The 27138-nt window shown below is 46.1% G+C and overlaps 1 protein-coding gene and 1 long non-coding RNA gene across 4 annotated transcripts in view; one reads left to right on the plus strand and one right to left on the minus strand.

Moving 5' to 3' along the window:
- CPNE8 (copine 8) overlaps window positions 1–13129 on the minus strand; it is a 59825-nt gene extending 46696 nt beyond the window's left edge. Inside the window, exon 1 of one of the 3 annotated variants that reach the window (XM_081929147.1) lies at window positions 12809–13127. In XM_081929147.1, coding sequence (XP_081785273.1) covers window positions 12809–12942 — 134 coding nt within the window. In that variant the 5' untranslated portion in view covers window positions 12943–13127. Of the gene's footprint in view, window positions 1–12808 lie in introns of all 3 variants that reach the window. The other 2 variants (XM_081929148.1, XM_081929150.1) reach the window with 2 other exon arrangements.
- Window positions 13130–13815: 686 nt separating this feature from the next.
- Window positions 13816–16687, plus strand: LOC309379742. The gene is made up of 2 exons (XR_014172626.1): window positions 13816–15039; window positions 16252–16687. It is a non-coding gene; the product is annotated as an uncharacterized lncRNA (long non-coding RNA).
- The last annotated feature ends 10451 nt before the right edge of the window (window positions 16688–27138 follow it).

The raw sequence follows: 27138 nt of genomic DNA on the forward strand, positions 1-27138 counted from the left end.
TGCTACTGGGGATCTCTATGTGCTAGCCTCGCATTTTAAAAACAGACACCAGCTATTTTACTTTTGTTGTCGGTCTCTAGACGATCAAGTATAATTAATATATTCCATCAGACTTACGTTATGCCCATCATATCTATGTTGTCCTCTCAGACAAAGCACTCCAGTTCATCTATCTTGGCTCAGCAGCTTCTAGCATTAGCAAATAAACACTTATATATACTGTAGTATCTTTCACCAAGTGTCCTTGGTACTTGAACTTTAGCCTATAGCGCTCTAGCCTCTCTAAATCTCTAGCATATGTCAATGCTAAATTATACCTCTTCCCAATTTGAATACTCATAATTTTTTTCACCTTTATCCCATGGGGGAGATATAATCGAAACCAGACTCTCCTCGGCTCTTGTCAGCTTCCCTTCCCCCTGCAATCAGTTTCTTTATTTAATTATATTCCTTACCCACCCTTCACCACAAGGTCTCAAGGCAGGAGGATGACAACCATAAAAGTTTTATGGTAGACAATATCTTGCTGAGTAAAGAAATAAAGTGGGTAGATAAAGTCTTCAAGCAATGTATGACATACAAGGGAAGACAGAGGCACTAGGGCAGTGAACATTGGTGTGAGAACAAGGGCATTATCATAATGGCTCACTTGAAAAGGACAACTTTTCTATAACAAAATGTTGGAGAGTATAAGGTATAAAGTATAAAGAAAGTACAATTTCTCCTAATTTAAGCTTTCATTCAATGTAGTTCCAAACTAGGTTTCTACCTATGATGCAATCAAACCTATCAGAAGTTCCACATGTTCTGATTGGTGGGTACAAGTTTTGAACTTGGCTGGGCTTGGGCTAGAGTGGCCAGAATAAGTGTATATATGGCTAGGAGCTGACTATATGGTTGAAGGGTCCACAACCAGAGATTGTGATGGACAGCCAGGAGAAGGCAACAGAAGTGGAAGAAGATCAAGGAGGAAGAAAGAAGACCTGAAAGGAAAGCAGAGTGGCTTGGTGGCCAGAGGATTGCTGGGATAGCTGAATTACTTTTATATGCAACAACTGTATACAACAACTTTTATAAGTTGTTGTGTACAGAGGGTGGAATAAAAAACAAGCAAACTTACCATCCATGTTCATTTCTAAAGGCTATATATATATATATATATATATATATATATATATATATATATATGAATGAAGCTAATAAAATACCGACCAATTACAGAAAAATGTTTGTTTTATTTGGATGCTTAAATGGGAAGTCCTTTTACTACAGGTAAAATATGTTCAGACTAACTTGTTATGGACAGTTATCTAGATGCCATGTTCTGATGCAGTTGAAGTTTTCAAACAGTTTTCAGCCTTATGCACTGCAGATCATTTACCCTGGATCTTACAAGAACATAGAGCACGGTAATAAACCTGTAGCTGGCACACAAGAGCTTTCTCCCCCAGAAGCAATGTGAACATTCAGCGTTAACAGCCAAACCTAACAGTACTTCTGAGCTACAAACCTGCTCTTTAAGAGGAAGTGCAACCTCATCTAGAAAATGCTGTGTACCACTTCCCCAGACCCCTAAATTCCTAATTATTAGTGGATCTGTCTTGTCTGGATTGAGTGGTTTCTTTATTCACATCCCGCTTTTCACAGAATATAGAGGGCTGTCCAGCTTTTCTATCACTCCTATCAGTTCAAATGCAAGGAAGGCCGATTCAAACTATGGTTTGAGAACCAACCAGATCATAAACCAGAGTTTGTTCCTGGCTTGTTTAAAACTAACCAAAGTTTCCCAAATTTGGATCTTAATCAGGAACTCTAGTTAGCTTAAACATGGAAACATCCAATCTCTTCCACATAGCTGTGCCAGAGGGGGGAAGAAGGGATGGTGTGAGCCCGGTTCCTGCTGAGACTCATTCATGCAATGATAAAATACAATTTAGCATTGTTGTTGTTGTTTTTGTTTAGTCGTGTCCGACTCTTCGTGACCCCATGGACCAGAGCACGCCAGGCACTCCTGTCTTCCACTGCCTCCCGCAGTTTGGTCAAACTCATGCTGGTGGCTTCGAGAACACTGTACAACCATCTTGTCCTCTGTCGTCCCCTTCTCCTTGTGCCCTCCATCTTTCCCAACATCAGGGTCTTTTCCAGGGAGTCTGATGTTCTCATGAGGTGGCCAATTTAGCATTAAGTCCCCAAAATCTCAACTCGTGATAAAAGACACCATTACAAATTGGATTATATTAATAAGGTTTTCTGTAGCTATGGTTTTTTTGACTGGACTGTAGTCAAACAGCTGAACTTTGATAAAGACACACTATGATTACTGTTTATATCCATAAAATAAAGTTAATATTACAAATTCTTTAAAGTATTTGCTTGTTATGGTGATTGCACTGTATTCAACATGGCACTAAGGAAATTTCCTGTAAGTACTGTATAAGCATTTCTGCTGGCCTGATAGAACGATCTCCCCTCTCACCCCTTGCAAAAAGGCATTGTCCCAACCCTCTGGGACAGATCTGGGGAGGGCATAGGGGAATGTGTGTGTGTGGGGGGGGGAGAATAACGGGGAAGTTCCATTGCACTAGCAGGAATTGTGCTAGTTTCTGTTAACATAACTATTTAGTTGAATACAGCACAATACTACTTTGATGCCAGGTTACAAAACTAAACAGAGGTAGCAGTCATGAAAATAACTGCATAAAAGTTGCTACCAACTTTGTTATTCAACATATTTATGTTAAACATTTGTAACCTATGAGCAACACCCACACCATTTTTTCTAAAGCTTCCTTGACTGGTTGCTTGGAGGAACTTACCAGAGGCAACCTGAGCGGTGTCTATTTATACATCTCTCCTCACACTGCTGATTTATCCAGAATCACTCAGTTTTCTACATGCAAACCTAGACACAGGGGAACTGGCTCAGAGCAAACTAATGATATAGGAGTACTAGAATGAGGAAAAGAACAGGTGTAAAAGGAAGTTAACTTGCAAGGTAAAAATGGCTTTAGGGTCATACTCAACAAATCAAAACTGTTGCCAAATCTACATTATTGTAGACAATAGGTATGTAAAGCTTTTTCGTTTCTGTGATTCAACATGGTGGTGAAGAAATCTTTATATATATATACATCATAAGCAGGAAGCTAACCAAGGAAGTGGTTGGACCATAAGACATGATGGACATGATGAATGATAAGGTGGTAGCAGGAAAGGACTTCTTTTGATTGATATTCACTATGGATGATATCTGCTCTTAACCCCACCCTTTTTTTGGAGAAAGAGGAGGAAGGATGTCTGAAGAAGGGATGAGGGAAGCTCTACATTAGGAACAGGAAAGAAAGATCAACATCGGGATCTGCTGTGCCAGTGAATTCTGCTGCCTGAGGCGGCTGCCTCACCTTGCCTCATGGGTGGGCCAGCCCAGCTTTGGGGCATTGCCAAATAACCACATGTGGCTAAAAGAGCCAGTTACATTACAATTATTATTATTTTAACAGCAAGCAGTTCCTTCACTCATCGAGGGGCTTTTTAGAATGTGTGAGCATGTAGGGGTGCTCAAGTATACTCTGTGTTTTGATGGAAATGCAGTTAGGCATGTGTGACTATATATATGTGAAGTGTGTGTTCACATATATGTGTAGGGAGAGGGAGAGAGAGAGAGATGTATGTGTGTCTGTGGTTTGTACAAGTGCAAAGAATGTGTATTTGAATGAGAGAAAGTGTGGCCATCCTGTATATTTTTTTCCTGGTACTGAGAAATGTTCCGTTATTACAGTAAAAGTAATGGGCAGGGATCAAAATAGTGAAATTTCCACAATCAGGATCAGCAGGACATAGGTGACCTCCCATAACAAGTATAAGGATGTCCAGTAAGGGAGAGGAGCAATGACTGTATTTCTTCTGACTTTGTGTTATGTCACTTGACCATGGTAGCCATTTTGTGGCTGGCGCCCACAGCACTTTCTCAAAATTCAAAATGTGCCTTCTGATTTAAAAAACTTGGCAACCCTTAGAGTAGACAATATTGGACTAGATGGACCACTATGTTGACAGTATAAAGTCAGTGTGGTTAGATACACTTTTGGTCTAAACCAGCAAACCTCTTCTAATATTTAGGAGTCTTACCTTCACTAAATTGTGGAAGACCAGGTCAAACATGAAATATTTTTCTAGAATATTCACATACGTTCTTGAAAGAACTGCCTATAAAAAGGGTATGTGCTGTATAGGGGAAGATTTATAAGACCCAGGTTTCTCTCAGTCTAACCTACTTCATGGAATTGCTATGAAGATAATATGTGTGGTAGGAAAAGAGGGAACATGCATTTAATACTTCTTTCCAGGATGGGATACAAATATTCTGTGTGTGCAAATATTTTATATAGCTATATAGATATACTGTATTGACACACACACACACACACACACACACACAAACAGAAAGAGAAAATTCTTCATGTACCTTGTAAAATGGTGTCAGGCTCACAAAAACCTATGCAACAATAAAATGTCAGTATTTAAGGTGTCACTAGACTAAATTTCTTCTGCTTTGTGTAACTTAGCCTATCATACTGAAACGTTATTTAGATATATTTTTATTTCCTTAGCTAAAAGCCAGCTGAATGTGAATATGTATCTCAACATGTGTTTACCAAAACCTCAAGTGCCATGCATTACACATTTGAACAAAACCTTAAGAATATTACCACATAAAATACTGCATCTGATCCATTTTTGACATTTTAATGCATTTACCTTGAAATAGACAATTGAAAGTAGCCACTCAATCATTTTGTTTCCGGAGTCAAAGATAAGTATGTTGCTCTAATACATGTGTCAGAGCTGCCCCTCGGTCCCAGCTCACAGAGGACCAACGCCAGGCTGTGTTTATGTACAAAGGTCTTTATTGAAGTTCAGTTTCCATTTCAAAGCCGCAGCGCGCAGCTCTACGTCCTAAACCCTAGACCGGCGAAGTCCCGTCTGAGTCTCCTCCCCTCTGACACCAGTTTAATATCCTAGCCCTGCTCCACCTTTTCCGCTGCTCTCTCCTTCTCTGGGTCCTTCTGCCCGTTGGTGCATTCCCCTTTCTAGACTCCTCTGACGCTGAGTCGCTTAGCTCCTCACCCTGCCTCCGGCGAGCTTTGGGACCCGGCTCCCAATCCTCATCCTCTGCGGTCCCACGCTCCTGTACATTTGAACTTGCTTCTCGCGCCAATCCAGTGACCTTCCTCCTAACCGTTACACTACTCCTGTCACTGCTTCCCTCTTCCGGAATACTGGCCGGATCTGACCTCCCCTCCGTTGTCCGACTCTCCGATGGAGGCGTGGTCAGCCCTGCCTCGTCTTCTCTCCCTGGTGGGGAATCCACTGGGCCTGATACTTGGGACTTTTCCCCCTCACTATGCTCTGGTGGGGAAGCTGGTCCTGATTTCCAACTGCTGCTCTGGGAGTCCCTGCTCCCCCCTTGCTCCTGTGGCGTTCCCCTTGGGAACCCTCTACCCCTGGCCACTGGCGCCCCCTTCTGCGAGTCTTCCGATTCGCTGGAGAGACTCATGGAATCCCTTGGGCCATTGTCATATTCTCCTACACTCCCCTCAGATTCTTCCCCTTCGCTCTCCATCTCCTCTCTTCCTTGTGCCTCTCCTCCTGAGCCCCTGACAACATGTTTCCAAGAATGGCATAAACCTCAGAGCCTCATTTTATGTTTACTACGGATTTCTAGCTTTCATGCTTTCGAAAAATAAACTTCAAACACATGGGGGCAGTCTGTTTACCATGAGAAATTTGTTTCATTGGCTCAAATCAAAAAACATACCAAACTATGGTTAAAGAAGGCTAATTTTGGTTTACTGCAATGTCTGAATTGGCAGCCATTTTTGTGACTGGCTAGCAAACCAGAACCATGGTTTTATTTTGCATTATCTATGGGCTATCATGCTGACTGAATTGACATACCAGAGAGCCACTGCTTTCTTTCCAGAGGCTGCTGCATCTAGAGATCTGAATGCTGGTCATACAGAAAAAAGTATCAAACTACAGTTTCTTCTGTTTGGAAACCCAAATGTTTATTTGGATTATAAACTAAAGAAAATACAAGCCATGGTTTGGTATGATGTCTATGTCTACGGTGCAACCAATTTAAGGGTTTCAAGCCATTCTAACAAGATTGAGCTTGATGCAATGGAACGTTGTACATCTCCAATGATAATTAATTTTTATGTGGATCATAAATCACATAACATGTGCACACTTGCTATTATGGCAAATATGCTATTACTACTGAACAGGTTCCCTCTTGCTGATATAGTACAACAGGCACCTGTCTTGAAAGAAATTAAAGGCCCATTTTTTATGCTTAATTCCCAAGCTGCTAAACCAGGAAATGTTGCTATTAGCAGCAAATGAGCAATGGGACTGAACCTGGTTTAACAGGCGCTTTCCCTGATGCTTTTCAGTATCTTTATGCGCCCCCTTGCCCAGATTGTCCAGAGGTTTGGGCTGGGTTGTCATCAATATGCTGATGACACCCAGCTTTATCTGTTGATGGACGGCCACCCTGACTCTGACCAGATGCTTGAAAGCTGTGGCTGGATGGCTGCGTGGGAGCCGGTTGAAGTTAAATCCTTCAAAGACAGAGGTCCTCTGGCTGGGTTGGGACGACATGGGGTTGGGGGGCCAACTCCCATCTCTTGCGGGGGCTCAATTAGTGTCAGCGCCTTCTGTCAAGAGTTTGGGTGTAACCTTTGACGCCTCCCTTTCTATGGAGGTGCAGGTTGAAGCCACAGAAAAGGTGGCATTTTTCCATCTCTGTTGTATTAAGCAGTTGGTCCCTTACCTTTCTTGCCCTGATCTGGCCCCAGTGATCCATGCAACGGTTACCTCCAGGCTTGATTATTGTAACTCGCTCTATTTGGGGCTGCCCTTGAAGCTGACCCAGAAACTCCAGCAGGTGCAGAATGCCGTAGCGAGGCCCTTAAGGGGTCCTTGCCGCGGGATCACATTCATCCAGTGCTTTACCAGCTGCACTGGCTCCCGGTGGAGTACAGGGTCAGGTTTAAGGTGCTGGTTTTGACCTTTAAAGTCCTATGCGGCCTAGGACCCTCATACCTACGGGACCGTCTCTCCTGGTATGCCCCGCAGAGGACCTTAAGGTCCAAAAATAACAACACTTTGGAGGTCCCAAGCCTCAAGGAGGTTAGATTGGTCTCAACTAGGGCCAGGGCCTTTTCAGCCCTGGTCCCGACTTGGTGGAATGCTCTGTCACAAGAGACCAGGGCCCTGCGGGATTTGACATCTTTCTTCAGGGCCTGAAAGACGGAGCTGTTCCACCTGGCCTTTGGCTTAGACTCACTCTGGCCCCTTATATGGGATTTGGTATATAAATTTTCCCTTGGCTTTTTTGATGGCCCATGTAAGACCAGAATGGATAGCTGGCTTGGGTGAATATCTGGTCTGCTACTGAAATGAGGCTGCATTTTAAGCTGTATTTTAAGCCGTATTTTAATTAACTGCCTGTCCTACCATCGGCATGTGACGACAAGTCCAAGCTCGACTGCTTTACTGTGCAGGCCTGGGAGCTGCCATTGCAAAGCTGCATTCTTCTTCATCACACACCCCAAGCTGCTGCAAGCTGCAGAGCTGTGGGCATGGCAGTGACTATGCCAGTCTATCAAACCCCACCACTGCCAACCACTGGCTTAGACTGCAGCTTCAGAAGTCAACTGACATTAAACCACAAGTAGACCAACTCTAAGAATGAAGTTTTACATTTTTATGGGAATCTGAGACTCATGGCAGAGGGTGGGTTGCCAGTCCACAGGGCAAGACAAGTATTGCACCCCGTAAACCATTAAGTGTGTCAAGTATCGGGGGGCAAGAGAGAAGAAGTGGGGAGAGGAAAAGGTAGTGTAAGAGAGTCTCAATCCAGCAGAGGGGTCAGTGGGTCAGTATTGGAGATGCTGGGCGAGCTGGCCAAAATCACAATAGCAGTGGCTGAGGAGGTGTACAGCAAGGCAGTGTGCAGCACCAAGGACCTGCCTTTGTGGAGGTCTCTGCCACTGCTGTGTGCCATGTTGAAGGCCTGCTTATTCTCCTACCCCCTGAAATACCAGAGGCCACCCCTGCCGCCCTCCAGCCCCTGCCACCCTCCTCACCCAGCCTCCCTCAGAGTGAAGCCCCAAGCAACTGTTGCTTAACTGGAGCAATAGCCTCAAAGCACTGCCTTTGCTGCTGGCTCCCCACCCCCCTTCCCTGTTTGCCCAGCAGCAAAAGGCAAGAAGAGCACTCTATTGTTGTTTCTTCAGTGGCTGGGACACTGACTCAGAGCTAGGCTGTACCCCACCTTGGCATGGCAGGTACCTAATGCGAGCAGGGCTTCCAAGTAACTGAGCTGAGTGCGATTATCTCTCTCAGTTTCTCTCTGCTTGTCACCCACTGGATGGAGGTGAAGCCAAAGCTGAGGTGAGATGCCTGCATGCTGCGGGAGCACGTGTGACCACGTGAGAGCCAGCCCAACCTCGCCTCTTGGCCGGCCCAGGGTGGGGCATGTGTTCAGGCGTCCCTTTGACAGACACAGGGAGGCACCACTGCTGCCCCAACCCCAAAGGCCCAGCCTGGGTGCAGCTAGCCTCCACACATCTCTGGACTGTGGCAGCAGCTCAACCACATGGCCTTGATGAGGGAGCCTGTTGTGGAAGCACTTGGTTGTGCCCTTCAGAATTTTGTCCTTCTGGGGCCCCCACACCACTGTCTGAGACCAGTAAAAATCAGAATCTTCACAGATTGGTTTTTGTATCAATGGTAAAAGAAGCTGCATCTCTGATATAAATGGCCAATGTAGCTAATCAGAAATTTACATGGAGGTTCTTATTATGGACTTTTATTATCAAAGTACTGGACAGTTCAGGCTACTTAAATAGATTAACTTTTCCCTGTTACTTGTTTCCTGTTACTTTCCACGTATAAAGGTAAAGGGACCCCTGACCATTAGGTCCAGTCGTGACCAACTCTGGAGTTGCGGCGCTCATCTCGCTTTATTGGCCGAGGGAGCCGGCGTACAGCTTCTGGGTCATGTGGCCAGCATGACTAAGCCGCTTCTGGCGAACCAGAGCAGCGCACGGAAACACCGTTTACCTTCCCACTGGAGCGGTACCTATTTATCTACTTGCACTTTGACGTGCTTTCGAACTGCTAGATTGGCAGGAGCAGGGACTGAGCAACGGGAGCTCACCCCGTCATGGGGATTCGAACTGCCAACCTTCTGATCGGCAATTCCTAGGCTCTGTGGTTTAACCCACAGCGCCACCCGCGTCCATACTTTCCATGTATACAGTACTTGGTAATAAATCTGAAATATCTGCTTATTCAAGGTTCACCACTGAGAGTGCTAAATCACTTTTAGGCTATATCAGAATCAGCAGTATTGGGAGGTGCTCACTGATTTCCTCTGTCATGTCTTTTTCAGCAGTACTGTATTATGGCCAACAAAACTTAAAGTCACAATAAAGTATCCACAGAAAGTGGCAGCAGATATAATAAAACTAAATACAGGCAGATAACTTATGAACTTAGATCAAAACAATCACTCTGGGATTTGGTACAGGTAAAAGGTACAGTAATGGTAAATGGCCGGTAACTCCTATCTTCTGAAGGGTGGGCTGTTTGCTTGGTTTTTAATATCTGAATCAAGTTCCCTACAAATCTTCCTAATCCTGGAAGCACCTATGCTTATTTATTATAATACTGTAGTACCTCCTGTTTTCTCCTTATGCATGGACCAGTATGTTAGAGGTATCAAACATGGTGGAAGCTGCCAGAGTACAGGAGTTACCATATACTAGAGACACATACTGTACTCAAGATAACTAATCTATATTAAGTTCTCTTAATACTGTCAAATTCATGTATTTTAAGTGTTTCACAGTTGGCATGAGATGAGATACATTAACGTATACTGTTAAGTAAAAAGAATGTTGATGGAAGCAGGGAGTCTGATTCAGTGGCATAGACATTGCCAAGGAAAGGCAGTCTGGCACGGAAGAGTCTTCAAGACACATTTGCAGGGAGGCCTGCACTGTAGGGGCTATGTAAAGCAGAAAATACCTTGTACTTACAAGCAGGATGCTAATGGGTAAAAAATGTAGCTTTCAACCTAAAAAATCAGCTACAGGTGAAAACAGAATCCTAACCTTGAGTTGGTGATTGCAGCTGTGTATAGGAGGTGGTATTCATTCTGGGTTAATGTTGTATAAGACACAGATGAATTTCAATTTTCTCCCAGTGCCATGATTCTAAATCTAAACAAATTACATCTATAGAAGCAGGCTTGGTGGGGGAGTGATTTTTAAAGAACATCAAATTATGTTTTCGCGGAAATGCAACCATGAAAAGAAAGAGACAAGAGACTGTTGCCTTTCACCAGGACTTCCATGACAACTCTCCTCCAAAGAACTAGTAAAAACCAGATCACACCATGTTTTGCCAACATTTGATACTGGTCTTTAACTATTTTTGGTGACATGACAAATATACCTCTGTATTGCAAACCAACACACAAAGCTCCTGGTTTATTTTATCATTAAACATTCAAAAATAAATGCTACGAAACCTAGAAAATACTCCTGAATAAGAAAGGACTACTCCGTTTCATCTGATTTTCTTGATGAAGGCCTTTGAAAATGTATAGAAGCTATAAGTGAATTGTACTCCAGGCATAATCATTCAAGAAAAAAATCAAAGCCAAAAGAATTTTCCATGTTTCTGAACATGAATAATTTACATATTCTTCAATTAAAAGAGTTATATGAGAAATAAGTTACGAATCTTTGTTTGAGCTCCAAGATAGGAGACTCTGTAAAGATTCCTATTAAAATAAAAAAGAGGCAACCATAAAAGACAAAGGATGCTGACTTCATAATATGCACTACCAATTTCAATTTCAATAGTATTTTGATTCAACTATTCTCTTGCCTGAAATGCCACAATAACTGTATTTTAAAGGGCTAACATTTCATTTTTGGCTACAGGAAAAAGGATATGGGTGGGTGTGGAGAAAGCTGTTTGAATGGCCTGCTCCTTAACAAGATTTCAAACCAATTACTTCAGGATAAATGTGATTAAGAAATCTGTCTCCAGAAGTAAGTAACAGGAGCATACAATACACTTCTCATGTTTGCACTGAGATAATCCAGTAAACATTTCCCTGCAATTTACTTCTTACTGTAACAGATAGCATTCAGTCTTCTTGTACCCTGATTTACAAATTCTCAACTGACCCATTACCAAAACAAGAGCAGGAAGCTCTTTAGCAAGCTCACAAATTATGCAAAAGGGCACTGCAAATAAATCACATGGGGCTAGTGCATGAAGAAATGCAAACACTAATTCCATCATCTTCCTCAATTCACTCCAGCACAAGGAAAAATACTGTCCCTCTTTTTTAATCTCATTCAGACTGGGAAAAAAGAAACCTTCTGTGCATGGGGTGGGGGGAAGGGGGGGTTGTCTGCAGAGGCAGATATGTTTCAGATCCTTATCCAATTCATTTTATTCAGAAAGGAAAAGGGATTTTCCACATTGATCCACTACAAAGAGATGGGAATTGTCATCCCATCCGAAGCCAGGAGATCACCAATGGAAATTCTGCATTTCATGCACCTCTAGGAAATACTGTGGTGAAGAGGTACAGAGCTGCCTCCTAATGTGATCTTGTCTTACACCCAAGGAAGAGCAAGCCTGGTTAAATAAAATTATGGGGGAAGACAGGCAGAACAGTTTCTTGCCCGAGTTACACAGAGAACACCACCAACAGAAAAAGGAATTTCTGGTCTCGAACGCAAAGGAATCACACACCCACTGCAAGTCTAACACCTACATCATCAACAGGAGAGGATATATGGCACCAAGGCAAGTGCCACCTCAGGTAGAACAAGAAGTTACAGCTTAGCCTTACCACATCCAGCGAAGGGAAATATTATGCTGGCGTATTCATTTTCCTTTGCCACATAATTGCACAGAGGAAAGACAGGACACAACTTTTCATCACAGTGCATGTGTGTGTCGCACTAAGAAAATATAATAACCCTTTTCTGGAGGGGAAGGTGCCACAGGTAGATCAAGATGTGATAGCCTTCTACTCCCAGAGCAAGTAAGAATCACAGAATTGCAAAGTGCTCCGAGGGTCATCTAGTCCAACCCTCTGCAAGAGGGATGTTGTCCTTAATTACTGTCGCGATCCATGTTTATTTTAAGCGGACTATTTTCGTCGTGGTCCGTTTCAGGGGCCACGGGCACAACGCCGAGCCGCTGTTCATCGCAGGCACCCACGCTTCCCCCCATATTGCACGGAGGAGACACCTTTTCAGACAAACCAAGTGGGACCCCCAGGAGCAACCGCAGACAGCCCGCTTCACCCCCACGGAGGCCGGGGTTGCTCGTGGGGCAGCGCGATTTCCAAACACGGGGGTAGGAGGAGAGAAACGTGTCCGCGCCCCTTCCCTACGTGCCATGGGGGAATTCCACATCCAGGGGGGCACCACGGCAGGGAGGGATCTCGCCTCCCCCACCGACACGCCTTTCGCTCCCACACACTCGCACTTCCCGCCGAGGGGGGGAGGGGAGGTCAACAACACGAGACTAAACCACGGTTTCCCGTTCACACGTTCGTCCGCCCACGCCTCAAACAGCAGCGTTTTCCCTCACCCTTCCACTTCCCCGTCCACCGAGGAAACCACGACGAATATCCACTGAGAGACACCGCCTCCCCCCCCCCCTACACACAAAAAAATCTTTGTTTATCTCCCCTCACCTGCAGGACACCGACACCTCCACTCGGGTAGCCGGGACGCTAGCGCTGAGCGGGTTAAAATCCCCCACGGACGCCATGTTCCCGTATCTGTCCAGCTTGGACAGCTGCCCCAAGAGTTTGTCCGGACCGAACATGGGGCAACAAAAAAGAAGACGAGGAAAGGCGGGGAAGGAGGTGGCGCTAACGGAATTTCCCGGGCAGGGCGAGGCGAGGCAGGGCGGAGAAGCCGGAGAGAGAAGGAGGAGGGAGGGGACCGGAGGGGCCGAGCGAAGCGGCTCTGAGGGAGCGGGCGGGAGACGAGGGACGCCGACTGCCGAGAAGCGAGCGAGCGGGAAGAGCGCGCGCGCGCTGGGGAGTGTGTGTGTGTGTGTGTGTGTGTGTGGTTTTTTTGTGTGTGACGTCACTCTCAGGGGGGAGTTGTCGCGCGTGACACCCCCAGCCCCCCCCCTCACCTCGCGACGGTGACCGTTGGAACCGGGAGTTCCTCCTAACGGTCCCCGAGGGCGGCGCGAGGCTTGTTTTCCTCATGCGAGGAGGAGAAGCCGCCGCCACTTCCCCGTAAAGTTCCACATTGTGTTTTCCGGCGCCTGGCACGAGCGAGGCAGGCGAAAGGGCGCCCTCAAAACATCCGCGCTGAAGAAAGGAAGAGAAGCGCAGGGAGTTTGCTCTCTCCCGCGCCTGACAAGAAATTTCGCCTCAGCGGAATAACGACGACAGTCTTTATTTCGCTCGCTCGCCGGCTCTCCGCCGTGTCGTAGTAGCTAGGCTTGCAGCCCTGCGCTTACGCGCGCACCACGCTTGGCTCCTCAGTCTGTCCCCGCGAGCTGCGCTCACACGTGCGTGTTGACTGGGCTGTGGAGCGCTTTAGGCGGGGATCTAGAGGCGCCCTACTTTGGTCCCCCTCAGAGGAAGGCTTGGAGGTAGAGAAGAGGAACCCTAAGCCCGAGCGAAAACGGAGGCAGGGCTTGATTCGAACCCAGAACCTGCCTTACCATTTGTGCGTGGGGATGGGGTGGGTTTTTGTTTTTTTTTGTAGGATGAATAAATGCATTTAACGTTGGGTAAGAAGAGAGGAGTTGGAGGTCTAAAGTTCGCGACGAGGGTGACACCTTAAAACTGGCCCAGGGGGCTTTTGGTAGGCTGGCGCCACGGTCATTTCTTCCCGTCAGAGTTTCAGCGCGCGTCTGTAGATGCCTTCCGCGTGCAGACACGCGTCGTACACGCATCTGCGAGAGCCCACCGCCACGCACGTGTCCCGTGTCCCCCACCCGCAGTAGCAGCTGCTGCGCTGCCCACGAAAATTCAGGGAGCAGCGCTATACTCCCAAGTCCCACTGAACCTCAGGGCGCTTACTTCCGAGTAGACACGTGTAGGGTTGCATTGCGCGGGACTGGCTTGTGTTTGGCCCGGATATGCCGAAACCCAACAGCATGGCAGGAAATGCCCTTTGGAATGAATGCACGATTCCCCCCCCCCATTACGAAGAGGGTTGCGAAATTGTTGCACGTGTGAATGGAATCGCAGCGGAAATTGCGACAGATCGCGGGAGTTTTTGTGCAATTCCCCCCCTTTATGAAGGGGAGTTGGCATCAGCGCAGTCAAAGATTGCACAACAGAACAGTAACATGGGCTAGCCCGAGAAAAAAAAGCAGGCTCTCCTTCCCACTTCCTAATGCGTGAGTCATCTCACGTTAATTTAGAAAAAGTATAGAAATAGCACGTTAAAGAGCAAATGCATTCTCAGGAAGTTGTTGGCATCGTTGGTACCAGAGTAGCTTCCAAATGAGACGGGGGCGGAGAGGGGCATCGCGTGTGTACAGCAAAACCGGATTCAAGTCATCATTGATGGTAAAGGGATGACTTTTCTCTGCCTTTTAGCAAAGAGGGAACACGTGGACGTCTGAAGCAGTGTGACGCAATAACCCCAGAGAGTTCAGCGAGGCCCAGGGGACGAGTGTAGAAACGACGGCGCGGGGGTGGCTTGCACAACAGAGAGCGGCAGGATCGACAGTGGGAATCCCTCTGCTGCTTGCCAAAGACAAAATGTGCTGCATCGGTTTCCCGAAAGCGCTGGGATAGGAAGGGAAGGAGGCCGTCCGTTTTCGTCACACACCGCATCTATTCAGGAGACGCGCCCCAAATGTAAACAGAGGAGCCGTCAGAACAGAACACAGGCCCATTCAGCAGACGGGAGGGGCAAGCACAGCAGGAATGGGTTTCCACGTTTTGAAGTAAGTGAAGTAATGTGCTTTTAAGTCCTAAAGGCACCACTGAATTCTGAAATGCCACGCAGTTGCTCCTGTTTTTCCTAAACAATATTTATGGTGCTGGTGTCCAGAAAAGCACCTCTATTCCCAAGCCTGATAGTTACCAACTTCAGAGCCTGCTGGAATTAATAAGACCATTTTCACAAGTAATACAGTACCCCATACATGTCTATTCAGAAGTCTGTCCCATTGACTTCAGTGGTAAGTGGGCACAGGAATGTAGCCAAAATTGCTTGCTCCTGTTTTATTTATTGAGCTTTATAGTCCATTCAAGGCTTGAAGGGGTAACAGCCTACTACAGAAATCTGATGAATTATTTCTGTTCATCTGCATTTGAAAATAAGATCACACACAGAGAGTTTGCTTTGCTGGATGTGTTCATAGGATTGCTGCCTCACTGTCACTATTAGATGAAGTATTTAATAATCATGCCAGTTAATCTTCCCATGGTCATTCTTAGGTAGCCAAAATGGAAGGGAGGGGGTTTAACCCTAAGGTATGCATAAGTACAAAAATAATCTGCAGCCCCATGATAACCAACCAACACAGAATATTGAGTGGTTGAGAGGTCAATTCCTGGTTCACATTGTGATGCTATTTTTCACTGACACTCCTCCCCCGAAGGCAATACTCAGAAAAATGAGTGGGGAAATCCTAAATGGTAACATAGCTGGCATTAGGCACCAATGTGTTTATCCCTGTCACCAAGAAAACTAGAGAGGTGTTTAACTCTGCTCTAACACAGTTATTAGTGTGAAACATTTAAAAAATAAACCTGGTAATGCAAATTCCTAAGGAAATGCAGTTTCATTGTTCTCCAATTACAGGTTAGAAGGGGTTGTAGTGGAGAGAAGTTAAGGTAGTCCTGCAGTGTTGTCCAAACACTTTGGACATGCAAGTTGGGCTAAAACAGTAGCTTACACTTCTGCCAGGTTATCTATTGCTTTTATCCCCACATTAAAAGTTAGATAATTGTATTAAACAGTTCTGCTGTGTAGTTATACCCCTGTGGTAGGTAGAGCTCTGCTGAGAGCAGGGATTCCTGACTTTGAGCTAGCTTTTTTTTAAAAAACAGCAGCAGCAACAACAACAACAACAACTTTTTCCATCCACATCAGCCATAGCCTCAGATAACACACAGAAATGCATGGGTTACACTGTGGCATTTTGTTACAGGGCTTTACTCATTCCCTTAGCTTCTGAAGTTCCTTCATGGAAATGCTTGGTATATACAATCTTCATAATATGGAATAAAGCTCTAACTACAACTGATCAGTTTTACTACTTGGGTCCATCCAATATGCATTTGTGAAGAAGCAGAAAAGAGACGTCTCTTTTAGCACTAGCGTGTGTCTTGACATTTTTAGCAAGAACAACCAGAAGACAGAGCAGCCTGGATCTCTGCCCATCTAGTTCCCAATGTTCAGCTGAAGTGGCCTTTTCCTCCCCCAGGCACCACCAGAGTTCTTCTCAGGAACCATCTTGCTATGGGAGGAGAGAATCTGTTTTTTTTCCTCTTTACTTTCTTGTCTTTGCTGCTTTATTATAGTTTTGATATTTCTATGTAAACCACTTTGTGAGATTTGCCTGAAATAAAAAGTTCAGAACCGTTTGTTGGTCCCTATGTAGCCAAAATGATACCATCCTTGCAAAAGAGGAAAGGAATTGGCAGGCTTGGGGGAACTTTAGACAGCGGGGTGGGGGGGACCCTAAAATAGAACCTCCCTCAGAGCGTATAATGAAGGCTGAGCATACTCAGTGGGCATGGAATGATGTTGGGGAGGGGAAATGGAAAGCTGTGTTTGTGGGGGCAGGAATACAGTGGAATATTATAGAATATTCTGGCTGGAACAGTGTACAGGAACACTCCACATTCCATCCTGCCTATCATCCTTAAAGCTCATACCCCATATGCCATACAGCCACATGAATCAGGAGTCATTGCTACTCCCAGTTTGTTTCAGCGGTTCATGCGCCTTCAGGTCTCTTCTGGGAACCACCTGTTTCTCTTATTTATCCCATCTTTTTAGCTTCCATTGCTGCCCCCACCTACTTCCATCTCTCCTCCAGATCTCCTTTTATTTTGTGAAATTCACTGTCTGTAATTCATATGAAAAGTCATTTTGCATGTGACTAGAGATTAGCCCATTAATGGCAGATGCACTTGGTACGTATTAACAAATTTGAGAGTCAGAAGTGCTTTTTAGTAGTATATATGAAGGTGTCCTGACACCTACATCAGCCAGAACATGCACTTGATTTCAAAGTGGCTTGGTTCTGCTTTCTGCACCATATTCATGTTTATATGAGAGAATATCAAATGCAGTCATTCACACATAACAATATACATACATGCATACTTTCAATTTGAAATTTGGGGCCTGCGATTAAAAAATGAGTTGATTAGCTCAAATCAATGTGAAATACAGCCTCTCCATCACTACACTGCTTCTTTTGCCATGTTACTCTTGGGAATGCCACAGTTCTACAATGAAAGCCACAACTGGCAGAATTTCAGACTACTCTGGCAATCCTATGACCTCCTCAGCTCCCCTCTCCATCTGCTCACTTCCTCCCTGCCAGTAGTACACAGCTCCAGTCCAACTTTCCAGTTCTCTTCACCCCTTGTTTCCTAGGTCCCTGTTTTTCAGACTGCTGCCTAATTGGTCCTGCTTCCTTTAACCGCTTTGTTTCTTGACTAGCCTCCTTATCATGCTTCTCTCCCTGCCACAGCAGACAGCCCCAGTGTTATAAAATTTCTTCACTTCCCCTCTTATTAGCAGCTTCATGCCTCAGTTTTTTTATCTCCTCTTTTCCTTAAACTTCATTTACTTCCTACATTTCCTTTATGTTCCTTTTATTGCTCTATTTCTTAAACACCATTCCTTGAGTGTCATTGCCTCTAAGGTCCCTTTTCCTTAGTCTCCCTGCCTCCTAGGGCTTCATTTCAGTCCTCAGCCATCCAGTGTGAGGTCAGGTTCCAGTCCCAGCCAAACTAACAATTTTCCCTTCCACCACAGAATTTGGACAGCAGGTTGTTCAATTCCGTCAAGAACAAAGATTCTGAGCTACCATTAGCAGTTCAGCCAATCAGCACCACAGGCTTCATTGCCACAAGCATAATGCAATATAGATGATTCTCTTCTGCTTTCTAAGCTCTGCTAACATTCATGAATTTTGCATTCCAGACTAAAAGTCATTCTTCTCTAAAGCTTTTAAGCACAGTACTTTCTCTGGCAACATCACTGTTGCACAGTTGGATCTCCTGGTAGTGTAAAACCATTTGATGTTGGAGCTGGAACTCCTTTTAGGGTAACACACTAGAATAAACAGACAGCTGCTTGCTCTGAACAGTAATGACCACTTTTGAAATCCATTGTACCAAAGGGCACGGTGGAAAACGTCGAGATTAACGCTCATCCCTAACCCTCTTTGCCAATGTTTCAGAAGCAGAAACCCAGTGTTGCCATTGTTTGGTTAGAACAACAAGCAGAACACAGAGCTGGTTTGCAGCATGCTTCAGTGGTGAAACTAGGTTTTCTTTCACCCAGATCAAAGACTCAGTTTGGCACATCCATCCATCCATCGGGTATGCATGTTTGTACACACATCTTTGCTCTCTTCCAATATTTGGCTTCTGAGAAGAAGAAGAAGAAGAGGAGTTTGGATTTGATATCCCACTTTATCACTACCCGAAGGAGTCTCAAAGCGCCTAACATTCTCCTTTCCCTTCCTCCCCCACAACAAACACTCTGTGAGATGAGTGGGGCTGAGGGACTTCAAAGAAGTGTGACTGGCCCAAGGTCATCCAGCAGCTGCATGTGGAGTAGCAGGGATGTGAACCCGGTTCACCAGATTACGAGTCAACCGCTCTTAACCACTACACCACTTTGACATCGTGCCCATTATAAACAGTGGCAACTTGAACTCGCTACAGCTTATTCTTGAACTTGGCGATTCTTACTTCTGAGTAGAGCATGCATAGGCATTGCACTAGTCACCAGGGTTTACTTCTGAACTCATGAGTAAATATGCATATATGTTAACACTGCAAATCCTACTTATCCTAGTAGGATAAGAAATTGCCTCACTCCCTTTTCCACAGCACAAAGTTATTTGCTTCTCTGTCTGCTTTTAGTTCTTCGCGTCTGTCAGGGGCTCAGGAGCAGAGGCGCAGAGAAGAGAGGAGATGGAGAGCGAAGGGGAAGAATCCGAGGGGAGCGTAGGAGAAGATGACAGTGGCCCGAGAGATTCCATGAGTCTCTCCAGCGAATCGGAAGATTCACAGAAGGAGGCGCCTATGGCCAGGGCTAGGGGGGCCCCAAGAGGGACGCTCCAGGAGCAAGGGGCCAGCAGGGACTCCCAGAGCAGCAGTTGGAGATCAGGACCAGCTTCCCCACCAGAGCGTAGTGGGGGGCAAGAGTCCCAGGTAGCGGGGCCAGCGTATCCCCCGCCAGGGAGAGAAGATGAGTCAGGGCTGGCCACGCCTCCATCGGAGAGTCAGGCAAAGGAGGGGAGGTCAAGTCCAGCGAGCCTACCGGAAGAGGGAAACAGTGACAGGAGCAGTATAACGGTCAGGAGGAAGGTCACTGGGTTGGCGCGAGAGACAAGTTCAAATGTACAGGAGCGCGGGACAACAGAGAATGAGGATTGGGAACCAGGTCCTAAAGCCCGCCGAAGGCAGGGGGAGGAGTCAGGCGACTCAGCGTCAGAAGAGTCCAGAAAGGGGAATGCCACAGCGGGCAGGAGGACCCAGAGGAGGAGAGAGCAACGGAAGAGGTGGAGCAGGGCTAGGATCTTAAACTGGTGTCAGGGGGGAGGAGATTCAGACGGGACTTCGACGGTCTAGGGTTTAAGACGTAGAGCTGCGCGCCACGGCTTTGGAATGGAAGCTGAACTTAAATAAAGACTTTTGTACATAACGACGACCTGGCGTTGGTCCTCTGTGAGCTGGGACCTAGGGGCAGCTCTGACAGCGTCTAATTTCCCTCTTCTCCCCACCCCACCCCACAAGAAGCAGCAGGAGGACTAAGATCTGAATTGTGAAAAAGCAAACACAAATTGTCAAGTTTATCACCGGATTGTGCAAAAGAAGCTTCTCATGTCTCTTTAAAGACTTGCAGATCAGAACGGCCATGTTCAGGGGGCGGGGGAACAGCTGCCCCAGCTGGGGAGCCCTGGAGGGACAAAGGGAACTGCCCACTACAAAGGAGCGCAGAGGCACATGCGGGAGGGAGGGGCAGCCCAACACAGCTGTCCTGTGCATCCCACAGGCAGAGGGGACTCTTCCTTTTGGAATAGGCAAGGTGAGGGGAGAAAGAAGGAAGGGGCGTCTGTCTCGGGCAAGGTTGGATGAGCTAACGAAGACAAAAGCAAAACCACTTTGGAGTTATAGAGGGAGTGGCTGGGCACTCCAGGCTTATCGTAGATTGGCTGATGGGTTGAGAGAGTCAATAGCACCCTCTGGGGGCTTCATCCTGAGCACAATTCCTGGCTAAACACCCTTAGTTTCAGCACTGGGATAAAGGTAAAGGGTAAAGGGACCCCTGACCATTAGGTCCACTTGTGGCCGACTCGTGGGTTGCGGCGCTCATCTCACTTTATTGGCCAAGGGAGCCACTGTACAGCTTCCAGGTCATGTGGCCAGCATGACTAAGCCACTTCTGGCGAACCAGAGCAGCACACGGAAACACCTTTACCTTCCCGCTGGAGTGGTACCTATTTATCTACTTGCACTTTGATGTGCTTTCAAACTGTTAGGTCGGCAGGAGTATACTAATCCGTAAAAACATAAACATGTTTTTGTACCACATGTACTTATTATTCAATAGCACCTCTACGACCAGCTGTTTTATGAACAATTAAATATGCCTGTGCAAGGAGCAAAAGTTTTTTTAAAAAGGTAAAGGACCCGTGGATGGTCTCCAATCAAAGGCAACTATGGGGTTGTGGCGCTCATCTCGCTTTCAGGCCAAGGCAGCCAGCGTTTGTCCACAGACAGCTTTCTAGGTCATGAGGCCAACACGATTAAACTGCTTCTGGCACAACGGAACACCGTGACGGAAACCAGAGCGCATGGAAATGCCGTATACCTTCCCACCACAGTGGTACCTATTTATCTACTTGCACTGGCATGCTTTCGAACCGCATGGGGGCAGGGAATCAGGACCTGCATTGTCTTGCAAGCTCATCAGAGCACCCCTAGCTGCAGTTCTAAGAGTTGGCCACCAAAGAATCAATTTGAAGCTGCAAGCTCTTCCCCTAAGCCAAGCTGGCATCTGTTGGTATATAGACACCCTCTTGATGCCCACATAGTCCTCTGTCTCCATGGAATAAGGCTTGGGAGAAGCATTCTGTTGGAGACAATAGAATGGTTGCAGTTTGTGTTTAGTTGTGGAGCCAGTGATAACTTCTCTGGTTTTCAAATCTGCCCACAGGCACAAAAGGTTGGCCATCCTTGCCTTAAACCTTTCATGAGTAAGCCAGCCTGCAAAAGAGTATTTTAAAAAGCTGAACTCAGAGATGAAGTTTACATTGCAACACAAACTATTTGTTAATAAGGGATGGTAAAATTAAAACTCACTTGAACTCCAGCTGTTCAGTATCCAAACCACTGCAGCCAAGGATACATATGCTTTTCATCAATCCACGTTTCAGTTAGGAATTATTAATATATCAGTAAGAACTGTTCGCAAGTATTTTCAAAATCAGCTTGGATTTCTATGGCTTGGTTTTATGATAGATTATCCAATGAGAGTTTGCTTCACTATTGACTTTTTTTGGCCTTGGAACCTTTGCCAATATATGATATTTGGTTAATGATGTAACCCCAAGCACATCTGGGAAGAAACAAAAGTTCCAAGCATTGCCATAAACTTGAATAAAACAAAACTACAGAAAGAAAGTTCTATTACATTTAGAGCAGAACTTAAAATTCTCTATTTCACTCGGAAGATTTGGGTTTTTTTCTTATTTGAGCATAAAACTGCATGATTCCAGCAATAAAAATGAAAAGCCATCTAATTTGTGAGGAAGAGATGCATGTGAATTTAAGCTAAAATACGGCTTACAGTTTAATGTACTTATAAATGTACTTACATTTATACTTAAAATACTTCAATCGTTTTTAATGATTTCTCAGTCTGTTGTAATGATATTTAGAAGCACATTAGGTTTGCTTATTTAAAAACTGGAATGCTAAACTGGTATAGATTGCTTTAACAGGTAATTATAGAAAGGTTTCATACTTTCTTCCAGCAATGTCAGCAGCTAGTTGCCAAATACATTAGAGCATCAGAACTTCATGGGATGTCAGGAGTAGAAACAAATGATAGGAGGAGCCATTGTGGCTTCATTCCTGTTTGTGACGTGCTCCTGAAGAAACAATTCACTTGTTTTTATATAGACTCATCAGGGTCAGGTTTAAGGTGCTGGTTTTGACCTTTAAAGCCCTATGCAGCCTAGGACCCTCGTACCTATGGGACCGCCTCTCCTGGATGACCTTAAGGTCCATAAATAACAACACTTTGGAGGTCCCAAGCCTCAAGGAGGTTAGATTGGTCTCAACTAGGGCCAGGGCCTTTCCAGCACTATAATAATAATAATAATAATAATTTATTATTTGTACCCCGCCCATCTGGCTGGGTTTCCCCAGCCACTCTGGGCGGCTTCCAACAGAAATGAAAAATACACTAAAATGTCACATATTAAAAACTTCCCTGAACAGGGCTGCCTTCAGATGTCTTCTGAATGTCAGGTAGTTGTCCATCGCCTTGACATCCGGTGGGAGGGCATTCCACAGGGCGGGTGCCACCACCGAGAAGGCCCTCTGCCTGGTTCCCTGCAACTTGGCCTCTCGCAGGGAGGGAACCGCCAGAAGGCCCTCGGAGCTGGACCTCAGTGTCCGGGCAGAACGATGGGGGAGGAGACGCTCCTTCAGATATACTGGACCAAGGCCATTTAGGGCTTTAAAGGTCAGCACCAACACTTTGAATTGTGCTCGGAAACGTACTGGGAGCCAATGTAGGTCTTTCAAGACCGGTGTTATATGGTCTCGGCGGCCACTCCCAGTCACCAGTCTAGCTGCCGCATTCTGGATTAGTTGTAGTTTCCGGGTCACCTTCAAAGGTAGCCCCACGTAGAGCGCATTGCAGTAGTCCAAGCGGGAGATAACCAGAGCATGTACCACTCTGGCAAGACAGTCCGCAGGCAGATAGGGTCTCAGCCTACGTACCAGATGGAGCTGGTAAACAGCTGCCCTGGATACAGATTTGACCTGTGCCTCCATGGACAGCTGTGAGTCCAAAATGACTCCCAGGCTGCGCACCTGGTCCTTCAGGGGCACAGTTACCCCATTCAGGACCAGGGAATCCACACCTGCCCGCCTCCTGTCCCCCAAAAACAGTACTTCTGTCTTGTCAGGATTCAACCTCAATCTGTTAGCCGCCATCCATCCTCCAACCGCTTCCAGACACTCACACAGGACCTTTACCGCCTTCACTGGTTCTGATTTAAAAGAGAGGTAGAGCTGGGTATCATCTGCATACTGATGAACACCCAGCCCAAACCTCCTGATGATCCCTCCCAGCGGCTGCATGTAGATGTTGAAAAGCATGGGGGAGAGGACAGAACCCTGAGGCACCCCACAAGTGAGCGGCCAGGGGTCTGAACACTCATCCCCCACCACCACTTTCTGAACACGGCCCAGGAGGAAGGAGCGGAACCACTGTATGACAGTGCCCCCAGCTCCCAGCCCCCCACTAGCCCCGACTTGGTAGAACGCTTTGTCACAAGAGACCAGGGCCCTGCAGGATTTGACATCTTTCCGCAGGGCCTGCAAGATGGAGCTGTTCCACCTGGTCTTTGACTCACTCTGGCCCCTTATATGGGATTTGGTATATAAATTTTCCCTTGGCCCATGTAGGACCAGAATGGATAGCTGGCTTGGGTGAATATCTGGTGTTTCCCCCTTTATGGTCTTGATTTATGGTCTGCTACTAAAATGAGGCTGCTATTTAAGCTGTATTTTAAGCCGTATTTTAATTAACTGCCAGTCCTACCATCGGCATGTGACGACAGGTCCAAGCTTGACTGCTTCACTGTGTCGGCCTGGGAGCTGCCATTGCAAAGCTGCATTCTTCTTCATCACACGCCCCAAGCTGCTGCAAGCTGCAGAGCTGTGGGCATGGCAGCGACTATGCCAGTGTATCAAACCCCACCACTGCCAACCACTGGCTTAGACTGCAGCTTCAGAAGTCAACTGACATTAAACCACAAGCAGACCAATTCTAAGAATGAAGTTCTACAGTTTTATGGGAAACCGAGACTCATGGCAGAGGGTGGGTTGCCAGTGCCCAGGGCAAGACAAGTATTGCACCCCATAAACCATTAAGTGTGTGAAGTATCGGGGGGCAAGAGAGAAGAAGTGGGGAGAGGAAAAGGTAGTGTAAGAGAGTCTCAATCCAGCAGAGGGGTCAGTGGGTCAGTATTGGAGATGCTGGGTGAGCATGATACTCTAATAATAATAATAATAATAATAATAATAATAATAATAATAATAATTTATTATTTATACCCCGCCCATCTGGCTGGGCCTCCCCAGCCACTCTGGGTGGCTTCCATAAAAACAAAAAATACAGTAAAATATCACACGTTAAAAACTTCCCTGAACAGGGCTGTCTTAAGATGTCTTCTGAATGTCAGGTAGTTGTTTATCTCTTTGACATCTGCTGGAAGGGCGTTCCACAGGGCGGGCGCCACTACCAAGAAGGCCCTCTGCCTGGTTCCCTGTAGCTTTGCTTCTCGCAATGAGGGAACCGCCAGAAGGCCCTCGGCGCTGGACCTCAGCGTCCGGGCAGAATGATGGGGGTGGAGACGCTCCTTCAGGTATACTGGACAGAGGCCATTTAGGGCTTTAAAGGTCAGCACCAACACTTTGAATTGTGCTTGGAAACATACTGGGAGCCAATGTAGGTCTTTCAAGACCAGTGTTATATGGTCTCGGCGGCCGCCCCCAGTCAACCAGTCTAGCTGCCGCATTCTGGATTAGTTGTAGTTTCCGAGTCACCTTCAAAGGTAGCCCCACGTAGAGTGCATTGCAGTAGTCCAAGCGGGAGATAACCAGAGCATGCACCACTCTGGCGAGACAGTCCGCAGGCAGATAGGGTCTCAGCCTACGTACCAGATGGAGCTGGTAAACAGCTGCCCTGGACACAGATTTGACCTGTGCTTCCATGGACAGCTGTGAGTCCAAAATGACTCCCAGGCTGCGCACCTGGTCCTTCAGGGGCACAGTTAGCCCATTCAGGACCATTCTTAATCTCAAGGATGTTGGTTTGAGTCCCATATTGGGCAAAAGATTCCTGCTTTGCAGGGGGTTGGTCTGGATGACCCTCGTGGTCCCTTCCAACTCTATAATTCTATGATTCTAAGTGTTGGATAGTAGTTGTTGCAAGCATGATATGATGTGTGTTGAACTGATGTCGTAGAAAGCTTTATAAAGGATTACCTGGCCTGCCAGTAAGCAATGTTGTTTTGGATTCAACAAAACACCAAGTACATTAGAACTGGAGTGTACCTATAAAAAGTGTGATTTTACAAACCCAAATACCATAAATTCTCTTCTGAACTAGGGCAGGATGATACTATTCACCCCACCTAAAGTTTCTCTGCCAGTGTGGGAGGTCCTCTTTCTGTGCTGCCAGAACAATGTGGGATGCCTGGGCTATGTGGCAATTATTCACCCTTATTTCAAGGCGAAGGGAAAGATGACTTACAAGCAGCGTGCCCAAAGTAAAATAAATGAAATGTGTAGCACTGAATAAATTACCTTTAACATTGCTTCTTCCAAGTTTCAGGGTATAATTGAACTTGACTGCCACAGGATGCAAACATTGATCACTCCCCCATTTTCTTCCTGGTAGGTCATTAATTAGTACATCTCAAGAAAAAGACAACTTTCGTGACTCAGTCTTTGCACTCCTTAAAAAATAGCACTGTTATTTAGTGAAAAGAAACATGGAATTGCCGAGTTCTAATACTATATATGGAAGTTTTTTTCTCTCCATTTTGCATTAGCTTTAGTTACCGTTCAGAAGCCCTGTTCTGGCAACTGATAGCAAAATTGTGCTTCAGAACCTCAAGCTTCCCACTGTACTATTTTTTGTTGTGTGTGTGTGTGTGTGTGTGTGTGTGTGTGTGTTTTAAACCCTCAAATGCTACTTATACATTTTTTACATTTGAATTTAGGCACCTACATGATTTTGCATAAAATATTGAATGGGGAGTTGAATCCTCCTGCAAAACCCTGTAGAATGACTCTGATGTTTCGCAACGTGAAAGTTTCCAAGAGTAGCTGATTTTTGCCATCTTTTCCCTCATCTTCATTAGCTGCTAGGGTAGTAATGGCTTACGTATGTGGCTTCTAGTCCTAGTCCTGCTTTTCACTGGAGAAAGCAACATAGGTTGGAAGGGCTCTTTTGAGGGTGCCTATCCATACATTTTGGGAATAAAAAGGTCGTGACCGACTCTGAGGTTGCGGCGCTCATCTTGCTTTATTGGCCGAGGGAGCCGGCATACAGCTTCCGGGTCATGTGGCCAGCATGACTAAGCTGCTTCTGGCGAACCAGAGCAGCGCATGGAAACGCCGTTTACCTTCCCGCCGGAGCGTTACCTGTTTATCTACTTGCATTTTGATGTGCTTTCGAACTGCTAGGGTGGCAGGAGCAGGGACCGAGCAACGGGAGCTCACCCCGTCGCGGGGATTCAAACCCCCGACCTTCTGATCGGCAAGCCCTAGGCTCTGTGGTTTAACCCACAGCGCCACAGCAAAGCCACAAATGTGAGTCTTACCTTTGTACAGTAGGCTGTACTCCAATTATGCAGAAGTCAGATGTTTCCACCTCTTTATCCTCCATCCAGGCAAATGAGTGATACTGTCCGGGGCATTCCAGCCAAGCAAAATAACCTGTGGTGGTTGGGGGTACACAGAGCAGGGCCGGTGAGGGTTTGTGGTATGGTGATGATCCCAAGGGCCAGGTAGAGTGGTCTGGAAGTCCACATTAG

Source organism: Podarcis melisellensis (assembly GCF_964234715.1).
Source record: "Podarcis melisellensis genome assembly, chromosome: 10".
NCBI classification, from domain to species: domain Eukaryota; kingdom Metazoa; phylum Chordata; class Lepidosauria; order Squamata; family Lacertidae; genus Podarcis; species Podarcis melisellensis.